This window comes from Ceratotherium simum, chromosome 5 (genome assembly GCF_057802395.1).
Source record: "Ceratotherium simum simum isolate JZ-2026a chromosome 5, ASM5780239v1, whole genome shotgun sequence".
Taxonomy (NCBI): Eukaryota; Metazoa; Chordata; class Mammalia; order Perissodactyla; family Rhinocerotidae; genus Ceratotherium; species Ceratotherium simum.
The window spans coordinates 11,446,152-11,458,282 of NC_141904.1; the positions used below are offsets into that span (position 1 = coordinate 11,446,152).

The 12,131-nt window shown below is 34.3% G+C and overlaps 1 protein-coding gene across 7 annotated transcripts in view; it reads left to right on the plus strand.

Annotated features, from left to right (window-relative positions):
• The window catches only part of ATR (ATR checkpoint kinase), a 103,389-nt gene that overhangs the window by 72,669 nt on the left and 18,589 nt on the right, over nt 1-12,131 (plus strand). For 6 of the 7 annotated variants that reach the window (XR_015552153.1, XM_087430438.1, XM_087430440.1 and 3 more), the window contains 6 exons: nt 628-807; nt 4,412-4,554; nt 7,718-7,815; nt 8,358-8,590; nt 9,541-9,675; nt 11,221-11,421. Coding sequence is in view for 6 of the 7 variants with exons in the window: in XM_087430438.1 (XP_087286564.1) it covers nt 628-807; nt 4,412-4,554; nt 7,718-7,815; nt 8,358-8,590; nt 9,541-9,675; nt 11,221-11,421 (990 nt within the window). In the remaining variant the exon portion in view is untranslated. Of the gene's footprint in view, nt 1-627; nt 808-4,411; nt 4,555-7,717; nt 7,816-8,357; nt 8,591-9,540; nt 9,676-10,144; nt 10,249-11,220; nt 11,422-12,131 lie in introns of those variants that run through there. The other variant, XM_087430441.1, reaches the window with a different exon arrangement.

A 12,131-nucleotide genomic window follows, 5' to 3' on the forward strand; every position in this document is an offset into this window, starting at 1 on the left:
CACTTAGCATATTGTGTTGTTATTTTACATAGTCTATTTCATTACTTGACTATGAACTTTTTTTTTTTTTTGGTGAGAAAGATTGGCCCTGAGCTAACATCCGTTGCCAACCTTCCTCTTTTTTGCTGAGGAGGATTCGCTCTGAGCTAATATCTGTGCCCATCTTCCTCTATTTTGTATGTGGGACACCGTCACAGCATGTCTTAATGAGCAGTGTGTCTGTGTGTGCTTGAGCTTCGAACCTGCAAACCCTGGGCCGCTGAAGTGGAGTGCACGAACTTAACCACTACGCCACCAGGCTGGCCCCAGCAATGAACTTTTTTTAAGCCAGAGATTTTGATTTATTCATGTTTGTTTATCCCTAGTCATCTACATATATCTTCAGTTCCCTGTACTTTGACTATAAAATGAAGGAGTAAATAAATCACTGAATTTGAGAGTTCTACATGAAATGAACTGTTGCTTCCTTTTTAGGATTTTACTTTCATAGGAGGGAAATGAGAGGTAAACATTACAAATGGATTTATACATAAAATATCTAGTGGACTTTAAATCTTAATTTTGTTTTTCAGAAAATGGAAATATGTTCTTAAATTAAAAGGTCTGTTGTTGCCTTTTTTCTCTTAGGGTGATGTTCATCAGGCACTAATTGTTCTTCAAAAGGGTGTTGAATTGTGTTTTTCTGAAAATAAAACCCCAACTGAGAGTAAGAACATGTTAATCCATGGTCGAGCTATGCTACTAGTAGGCCGATTTATGGAAGAAACAGCCAACTTTGAAAGTAATGCAGTTATGAAAAAATATAAGGCAAGTATATGTATAATGCAATTTCAGTTAGAAACTCACTCTTTTTTTGATTTTGAAAAAGGATAAAATGATTTTAAAGGCCATATGGAATAACACATGTATAAAGACAGCCAGGAAACTTTTTTGACTTTTTAGTGAGCATATAACATAAGTATGTAGCTGGAGGAATTATCACAAAGTAAATACACTCATGAAACCACCACCCACGTCAAGAAGTAGAATATTATTAGCACTCCACAACCTACCCTATCACCTTCTTCCCCAAAGTTAACCACATCCTAGCCTGAACATTTTTTAGCAAACACAATGTATACTTTCTTTACTAGGTATTAAGCTTTACATAGATGGTATTAAAGAGAGATACTTCTCAGTATCTTCACACCATAAACAAAAATAAACTTGGAGTAGATTGTAGATCTAAGTGTGAAAGGCAAAAGAATAAAGCTCTCAAAATATAGTATAGGAGAGTATCTTCAAACCTAGAGGTGGGTCAGGGCTTTCTTTTTTTTTTTTTTTTTTTTATTTTTCCCCCCAAAGCCCCAGTAGATAGTTGTATGTCATGGTTGCACATCCTTCTAGTTGCTGTATGTGGGACACGGCCTCATCATGGCCAGAGAAGCAGTGCCTCGGTGCGCGCCCGGGATCCAAACCCGGGCCGCCAACAGTGGAGCGCACGCACTTAACCACTAAGCCACGAGGCCGGCCCTAGGGCTTTCTTAAACAGACCAAAAACACTAACCATAAAAGAAATAGTTGATAAATGTGACTAAATTAAAATTATGAAGTGCTGTTCATCAAAAGATACTGTTAAGAATATAGAGGCAAACCACAGATTACAAGATACTTGCAATACATAAATGATAAGAGGCTCATATCCAGAATATAATAAAAAATCTTAAAACTCAATAAGAAAAATACATACAACTCGATTTTAAAATTGGATAGAAGACTTCATAGAATATATAAATGACCCCAAAAAACAAAAAAGAAAATACATTTAGTGTAGTAGACAAGAATAGATGCAAATTAAAAGCATTATGAGATAACACTATATATCTACCAGAATGGCTAAAATTTAAAAGATGGACAATTCCAAATGTTAGAAAAGCTGTAGAGCATTTAGACTCTCATACAGTGCTGCTGAAAGTATAAATTGGTACAGTCATTTTGGAAAACAGTTTGGCATTTTCTACTAAAGCTGATAATACTATGACCCAGCCACTTTACCAATACTCAACACGTTTTCATAGGACATGAACATAAATGTTTATACCAACATTATTTGTAGATTATAAACTTGAAGTAACTCAAATGTCAGTTTGTTATAGAATGGATAAACAAATTGTAGCATATTTTTATAATGGAATACTATATATATAGCAGTGAAAACCAACAAACCAAAATTACATGCAACAATTTGGATTGATCTCACAAACATAATGCTGAATGAAAAAAGCCAGATACAAAATAATACATGTAGTATGATTCCATTTATATAAAGTTCAAAAATGGGCAAAACAAAATTATTGTATTAGAAATGGAGATAGTGGTTGTCTTAGTTCATTTGGGCTGCTATAACAAACATACCATATTCTGCATGGCTTAAGCAAGAAACATTTATTGCTCACAGTTCTTGAGGCTGGGAAGTCCAAGATCAAGGCAGTGGCAGATTCATTGTCTGGTGAGAGCCTGCTTCCTGGTTCATAGATTGTAATCTTCTCATTATAACCTCACATGGCAGAAGGGGTGAGGGAGCTCTCTGGGGTCTTTTTTATAAGGGCACTAATCCCATTCATGAGAGCTCCACCCGAATGACCTAATCACCTCCCAAAGCCCCACCTCCAAATACCATCACACTGGAGATTAGGTTTCAACATATGAATTTGGTGGGGGAGGGGGATGACGACACAAACATTGTCTATAGTAGTGGTTATTTTCAGGGAAAAGGAAACCAGTAGTGATTGGGAGGGTGAATGGGGGTATCGTGTCTCTGGAGTTCTTGTATGGGTGTGATCACTTTGTGATAATTGATCAAGCTGTACATATAAGATTTATGTATTTTTCTGTATGTACATTTTATTTTCCAAAATAAATATTTTTTTTTTTTTGTGAGGAAGATCAGCCCTGAGCTAACATCCATGCCAATCCTCCTCTTTTTGCTGAGAAAGACTGGCCCTGGGCTAACATCTGTGCCCATCTTCCTCCACTTTATATGGGACACCGCCACAGCATGGCCCAACAAGCGGTACATCACTGCGCGCCCAGGATCCAAACCTGGGCCACCAGCAGCGGAGCGCACACACTTAACTGCTATGCCATGAGGCCGGCCCCTCCAACATAAATTTTTAAAACTAGAAAGGAAGGAAGGATGGAGGGAGGTAGAAAGGAAGGAAGGAAGACAGAAAGATGATAAAATCAGATTGAAAAATATCTTTTTGGAAGAAATCTTAATTAGTATTTTCCTTCATTCACTTTGCTTCTGTGACTAAATGGGAGAGGCACACTGGCAGCTTCATCCCTGTGGCTGGTTGGGCGCGTGAATTCACAGTCTGTTCCACTCATCTAGTCATGTCATTCTCTCCTCTATCCACAGGCAGCTTTGCATCTGTTAAGTGTCAGGATTAGATTCAGAGGAAACTCAAGATCTCATTTAAGGTTCCTGGTCTAAACTATGTTCTCAAACTTGATTAGATTAAGAATGGAACTTCGTTTTTTAAAAAAAATGTGTTTCAGTTATCCCTTCCATGTATTTTCCATCACATTTCAAATAATATTATTTAAAAATTAGTAAACCACACAAATATTTAAAGGGCAGGGAAAGGGAGAGGAAATGACAAAGGAGACTGAGTAGGAGTGGGTCAGAAAGTTAGAAGAAAACTTGTAAGACTGTGACCTCACGGAAGCCAAGGGAAGAAATTGTTTCCAGGAGAAAATGGTGTGGACAACAGAAACAGATGCCGAAGAGAGTTCAGATGAGATCAGAATTGGAAAGTATCTCTTGGATTTAAGGAGCTGCTTTAGGGGAGTGGTGAAGACTGAAGCCAAAAAGAAACAGGTTTGAGGGATGAATGAAAGGTGGAGAATTCTTTTTAGAAGCCTCATTATGAATGAGTTGAGAGAAGGCAATAACTTGTAAGAGATCTTGGAGAAAAATAAGATGTATGATTATTTTAAACCATATTTTTATACTTTTAAAGTCCTGTCCTCTTCAGAGATTTGATATTACTTCTCCTTTCTTTGAGGTTTTTTTAAAACAATAAAAACATACATATACACACATACATAAAATACTTTAATCAATCTGGAAATTATTTTGATGTATCATATAAAGTGACAATGTAAATGGAGTATTCTTTCCCTATATAGCTAATTATCATGAAATGTTGTCCAGTGGATAACCACCAGAACTGACCGTCCATCCTGAAAAAACCTTTGTAAGAAAGTAGCTATTCCTTATTCACATCAAAAAGAGTCAATCTGCCGTTGACTTTGCTCTGCCTAGATCTGAGTCTTATACTTTTGATCCCTAGCCATCTATTCATACTTTATTTCCCAGCATAGTGTGGGGTTTTCTTAGGTGAGTATCCTATGTTCTCTTTTATAGGATGTGACCTTATTCCTGCCAGAGTGGGAGGATGGGCATTTCTACCTTGCCAAGTACTATGACAAATTGATGCCCATGGTCACAGACAACAAAATGGAAAAGCAGGGTGATCTCATTCGGTATATAGTCCTTCATTTCGGAAGGTGAGTGTGAGAACTGCATGTTTGCTGATTAAACATGTCAGGGTGACTGTTGATACTGAACTTTTATCACAGATCTTAGCATATTCAGGATATTTTCTGCTTTACTGCTGATTCAGCCTATCACCTTAGGTAAGATGTAAATTTTTTCTTTATTACAATTTTTTTCTTCCTTTTTAAAAATAACTGTTTTAATGGAATAAGTAATATATGCATATATTTTTAAAAATTTAGTAGTACCAAGAATATACAGTACAATGAAAATTGAGTGTCTTTCCCGTCGCAGACCCTCATCGCTTGAGTCTCCCTCCCTAGAGTTCCAGAAGACCGTAAATCTAATATATTTAATGGTTGTGTTTAATTGCCTAATGGAATGTTTCCTTCCAGCCCATTCTGCCAAGAGTAGTGTGTATGAAAATGGTTTTAACGTTAGACTTGTAGAAAGAGCTTCTCTCTTAAACTAGATAATAGGTGAAAAATAACAATTTCATATATCAGTGTGTTATAACCAAATAGTGTATTGTCTCATGCCTACTGTTTATATTTTCACAAATTATTAATTCCTAAGAAGTAATAATGACATTTCACTCATTCTTCTTATCATATTCATGTACCATTGCTTTACAATGAAGGATAACTTACTTCAGAGTAATAAATCTATTTAAAGTTGCCTATTATTAGATATTTTGACTTCTCAGTTCAATATTTTCAGGAATCAAAGCAATATTTGTTCATCATTGGTGTTAGGATTGCAAGATTTGGCCAACCATTTCTTCCAAAAATGGAATTCAAGTTTTATAAAATCCAAACTTAATTTTCTTTATTATTGGTTATTAATGGCTTGTTATTGAGGTAGACTTCCTTGTGTATTAGCATTTTAAAATGAAAGCATAAGCAGAGGACAGTTATTAAATGCATTTTTCTTTTCTAAAATGAGTAATAACTTTCATTTGCTCTTTAGTCTTAGCATATATCACGTGCGTGGGTATACAGAATTTATTTAACACATTTCTTCTAAAACAAGGAGTTTTTAGAGTCCTTGATGTGTATAAAATTGTTAGGTGTTGTGTGAGATTTTTAAAAGTACAGTTTAAGAGGGGCCAGCCCAGTGGCATAGTGGTTAAGTTTGCGCACTCCGCTTCAGCAGCCCGGGGTTCGCAGGTTCAGATCCCGGGTGCGGATCTACGTACCACTTATCAAGCCATGCTGTGGCAGGCGTCCCACACATAAAGTAGAGTAAGATGGGCACAGATGTTAGCCCAGGGCCAATCTTCCTCAGCAAAAAGAGGAGGATTGGCAACAGATGTTAGCTCAGGGCTAATCTTCCTCACCAAAAAAAAAGTACAGTTTAAGAAAGTAAGGCTATTTTAGAATATATCCATTGCAGTTAAAATGAAACATTTAGATACTTAAAGGAGGAAACTCAGCCATCAAGACTTACTTATCCTCTGAGTGACTGAACTACTGTTATTACTAATTAAGCTTCAGTGTTAGCCCTCAAGGAGCAAGATAGAGAAACCATAAGCACACAAAACATTTAAATAATGGTACAAATAGAATGTGTGATCAGATATCAAAGTAAATGGTATAAATATTGGATATCTCTTTTTGATATTAGCAAGATACCAAAAATGAACCAAACATGTCCAGAAATCATGGATTTGGGGCAAATTTGAAGTCAAAACTAAAGCCACTGGCTTCATGATTTCAAAAGTATACCTCTTTGCACTGCATTGCTACAGATGTCTGGTAGGCCTCATGAAAAAGGTAGGATTTGAAAGGTAATTAAATTCAAGAAGGAGAGGACATTAAATTCAAGAAGGAGAAGACGTTACTAACTTTTCACAGATTTGGCAGAGAAACAGGGTTGAGTGGTTTCTTCAGAGGATAGTAGGGATACTGGACTTGATGGAAGATGTATGCTGGTGAGTAGTAAGAGACTAAGATTGGAAAGTTATAAAGAAACAATGTTGTGAATATTTGAATCCCAGGCAGAGTCATTCATATAGTCTTGATCTATAGGTAGTTGATTCCTGTTTTTGAACAGGGGGAGAGCATGGTAAAGTTAGAATTTTGGGAATGTCAGTCCAGAATTTATTGAAGGGAAGAAATGTGGAATTAGGGAGACCAAGTTATTGTAATTTCCCAGAAATGGAGTGATTGGGCCTGACCTAGGCTTTTATGGCCATGAAATGCAAATAAAGGCACAGATTCTAAGGACAATTTGAAAGAAGTGTTGACCAGACTTTGACTAGGTCATAACTTGTATTATTTTTGTTACAGGCAATATAGAGTTTGGTAAGGAATATAGTAAGAAAAAAAGGAGAGAGAGGAGTCAAAGATAACCTCTACTAGGAAAAAATACTGATACCATAATTTTTGTCAGAAAGCTATATTTTGCTCAACTAGTAGTTTAAGTCTTTAAATTTTAATTTATATAACATGAAAAAGAACGCTACAGTAGTCACCTTATCCTCAGGGGATACATTTCAAGACCCCCAGTGGATGCCTGAAACTGCAGATAGTACCGAACCCTATATATACTATGTTTTTTCATATACATACATACCTATGATAAAGTTTAATTTATAAATTAGACACAGTAAGAAATTAATAACTAATAATAAAATAGAACAATTATAATAATATACTATAATAAAAGTTACTGTAGATCTTAGCAACCTCAGCATATGATTTTTTTTCTTTCTTTAGTAAGTCGAGAACTTTCACCTTTTTACTTAAAGGAAATACTTTACAGCTTCTCTTTGGCATATCTAAATTGCCAGCATCACAGCATCACTATTCTTGCACTTTGTCACCATTATTAAGTAAAATAAGGGTTACCTGAACCCAAGCACTGTGATACCATGACAGTCAATCTGATAACCCAGGCGGCTACTAAGTGACTAACGGCGGGTAGCATATACAGCATGGATACATTGGACAAAGGGATGATTCACATCCTGAGTGGGACAGAGCGGAATGGTATGAGGTTTCATCACACTAAGAACAGTGTGCAATTTAAAACATATAAATTGTTTATTTCTGGAATTTTACATTTAATATTTTTGGGCCACAGTTGACTTTGGGTAACTGTAACTGCTGAAAATGAAACCTCTGGTAAGGAAGGACTACTGTATGTTAATATCTTTCTATGTAATTGCAGATCTCTGCAGTACGGAAATCAATTCATATATCAGTCTATGCCACGAATGTTATCACTATGGCTTGATTTTGGTGCTAAGGCATATGAATGGGAAAAAGGTATAATTTTGTATGTAAAAATTTTAAGGGACTAAGAAGATTTACAATTTTGGTATAAAGTCAGATTTGGCTTGACAATTTAACTTTTTAAAAGTTAGGAATGAATTTGACAATTAAAATTTTATGTATGTGAGCAAGAAACTAAATGTTAAGAAGGGAAAAACTAAACATAGACTTTTTAAGTAGTTGCACTTCAGGGCCTGCAAGTGAAAATCTGCTCATTCCTTGATGAACCTAACACATATTAAAAGATATTAGTTTAAGCCAAAATAATTTACCACAAAAATTACAATGAATTTTGGCTTGTTCTGTTTGTTTCTAGTGAAAATTAATGGCCCCTGAGTTTTTCAATGGCCCTAAATATTTTTCCCCCTTGGACAAAGAAAACTATCTTTTCACAAATTGGCAAATGATCTAGCTTTGAAAATAGGAATAACATATATCTTAAAGCTGTTTTTAGAACAAAATTTTTCTTCTGTGAAATGAACTGATATAATATTTTATTCTTTACTGTTTTTTTAACTTTGATTTTTTTTTTCCAGCTAGCCGCTCTGATCGTGTACAAATGAGAAATGATTTAGCTAAAATAAACAAAGTTATCACAGAGCATACAAATCACTTAGCTCCATATCAGTTTTTGACTGCTTTTTCACAATTGATCTCCCGAATTTGTCATTCACATGATGAAGTTTTTATTGTCTTGATGGAAATTATAGCCAAAGTGTTTCTGGCCTATCCTCAGCAAGCAATGTGGATGATGACAGCTGTGTCAAAGGTAATATATTAATCACAGCAGTGTCTTTTTCCATTTTATATGGCATTGATAATTTAATGCTAATATGCAGATGCAAGTTCCATGGCTTCATTCTTATATTAGATTTACAGCAAAACATAAATTTTAAATACTTAAAAAAAGAGAAATTATAGCATTATGTCTCACTTTAAAGTTCAGAAATATTTACCATATCAAATGAAGTGACTAGTATGTTTAAGATCAAAGAATTCAGTGTGAGTTTTCTATATGAAAACTAATAAACTGCTAGTGCTTGATTTAAAACAGTAACCTATTTTTTTCCAAGTGTTTTAATCCAAAGTACCTGAACTATTAATACTAGAAAAACTTGACTGCATTATTAATGAGAATTTACAAGCTGGTAAATATATTTAATTAATAAATATTTTAGAGAATTTAGAAAATACACAGATATAAAAAAAAATTAAAACTCACTCTACTGTTCATTAATATTTTGATGTATTTTTGCATTCTATTTTCTATGCACATTTTAACCCTAATCTGGATTACACAGATATATAATTTCATATTTTTCACTGAAGATGTTACCATAAGCATGTTCCCATGTTATTAAATATTCCTTGAAGACACAATTTTAATTATTGTATAAAATTCTATAGTAGTTAGCCATCCATAATTTATTTAACTGTTGTTCATTAAGGTTGTTTCCATTTTTTTGCTGCTGTTATACATCTAGACACATCTATATTCTCATTTCTGATTATTTCTTCAGGGTAGATCCTAAGAAGGGAATTCATGAGATCATAGGATAGCATTTTTATGACTGTTGACAGTATTGCCAAGTTGATTTCTAGAAAATTTGTATCAGTATAAACTCTCATCGTGAATACTTAAGTTGATTATTGTTGATCAGAAGTTTTGTTATCTTTTTAAAATCTCATCTAGAATTCATTTAACTTTTTTTATGACAGTCTTCTTATCCCATGCGTGTGAACAGATGCAAGGAAATTCTAAATAAAGCTATTCATATGAAGAAATCCTTAGAAAAGTTTGTTGGAGATGCAACTCGCCTAACAGATAAGCTTCTAGAATTGTGCAATAAACCGGTACTATCATAAATCTTACTACTTATAGACCAGTGTTGGATAATTTTATACAAAACTTCTATATGATTTTAGCTGGTTTTCTTTCATTTGATTAATTTAATTAAAATTCTAACATATGTGGGTATACACATATATCAAAAGTTACCAAATTGTATACTTTTAATATGTGCAGTTTATCTTAATAACCTGTTTTTTAAATTTCTAACATATGTCCCTCTCTCAAATATCCTCTAAATTTCTAAAAGTTCTTCTTAATATAAATTCTTCTGAGTACATTATCCCTATTCATTAGAAATAATTTTAAGTAGAAGATATTAAATAAGCCATGAAAATGTAGATATGTAAAATAGTTAATTAAAGTTGTCTCTATGATTGTTTTCTGTCATATTTTAAACTTCTAAAACTTATATACATTAACCTACATACATGAGAGGAAAGAAGATTGGAGTTTCGGTTTTCTTTCTTTCAGTACATATTTCATTACCTACCAGGGGACAGGCACTGTGCTGAGATGAATAAGACGTGTTCTCCTTCCTTCAAGTGCTCGTAGTCTCCTAGGGGACTAAGCAGATGGTTAGCATCTAGTGTGATAACTACTTTTTTCAGTAGACTTATGGCTAGAATAAGGACATGCTTACAGGAGTGGCCTACTATTCTGCCTAAGGAATTGGAGGGAACAAAACCCTAAAGAATGTGTGGGAAAGGTAAAAGTGGGGGTAGGGGTACTTATAAGGAGGGAGAAGGACTCTTTATAAGGTAAATAGCTAGATTTCACTTTGCACATATTCACTCTATTAACTATTTATAGATGAGAAAGTACAGAGCATCCTGTTTCTCACCTTCCCTTCTTCAATAAACATCTTGAAAGAGTAATCTGTTTTGCTATCTGCATTAATCCTATTTGACCTCTGATGCACTTGACATTATCAATGACAGAGTTAAGATAATGGCCAACATTTATTAAACACTGGCACTTTTCTAAGTGCTTTACATGTACAAGTTTCCAATTCTTTATCTGAAACCTTTGTGGCCAGCTACATTTAGGAATTCAGAATTTTTCAGATTTTTAAAGGTAATATAGTGCATATACTTTGTATTGAGTATTACCACTGAGGGTAATCTGGTGGAGTATCCCATAATCAGATACATAATTATTTGTACAGTGAAACATATTAATCTTTGCACTAAGTGAGAAGTTCGGGTATCATTTTGCCGCCAAATGAGATTTGGTATTAAAAAAAATAAGAGTTTGATTCACAGAGCTCTTTCAATTTTGTAATGTCTGATAACAGGTTGTAGGCCTCTATTATCTCCTTTAGTCATTTAACAGTCCTGTGATGTAGATGCTATTATTGATGAGGTAAAAGAGTACAGAGAGATTAAAATGAGATGATGTATAAAAAACACTTAGAAAACTACAGATAGCTGAACCATTGTAATTAAGATATTGTAGAAGTGAAATTTTTATTTTGGGTAAAATTAAGGGTTAACGATTCTGTAATTCAAGGTAAATAGAGAAATTAAAATGTACATTTTTCCCCCCAGGTGGATGGAAGTAGTTCCACATTAAGCATGAGCACTCATTTTAAAATGCTTAAAAAGCTGGTAGAAGAAGCAACATTTAGTGAAATCCTCATTCCTTTACAATCAGTCATGATACCTACGCTTCCATCAATTCCGGGTGCCCATGCTAACCATGATCCATTTCCTGGACACTGGGCCTATATTGCAAGCTTTGATGATACGGTAAACTTTAGTTTTACATAACAGTAATTATGTTTTTAAAATTTAGTTAAGTTAAAATTTTAAAATTAAGTTCAAAAGTGTTTTTCTCAGAGACTAAGTGAATTTTATTTGCAAAGAAAAAAGTAACTGGAAATACGGAAAAGTAAAACTCATACTGATGAGACAAAATTAAGTGATAAAAAGCCCGTGTTCAACTTAGTATTTTGATTTTTCAGATGCTCATATTGTTTTAGTATGACTGTAATCTTTGTTTTTTTTACAATTTGATTTTTCCCTGCTCTTCTTTTGTCCTTAAAATGGAGAACAAAATATAATTTTTTGTTTGTATTTGGGGAGGAAGTGAAATTCAGCTAGGAAGAGCTTGATTCTTGTTCTTGAAGTATGATATATGACTATTTTAAAGAAATGGCACTGGAGCACTTCTAAGTAAATACTTCTTAAAACTCTATATTCCAGTACTTACATGGCTCAAAACATTTGTTTAACTGCTTCAGAGCCAGTTACTAAACCGATGACATCATTCTTATTACTTATCATCATGGTTTTTTTTTTTTGTTTTTTGGTGAGGAAGATCAGCCCTGAGCTAACATCCATGCCAATCCTCCTCTTTTGTGCTGAGGAAGACTGGCCCTGGGCTAACATCCATGCCCATCTTTCTCCACTTTATATGGGACACCGCCACAGCAAGCGGTGCGTCGGTGCGCGCCCGG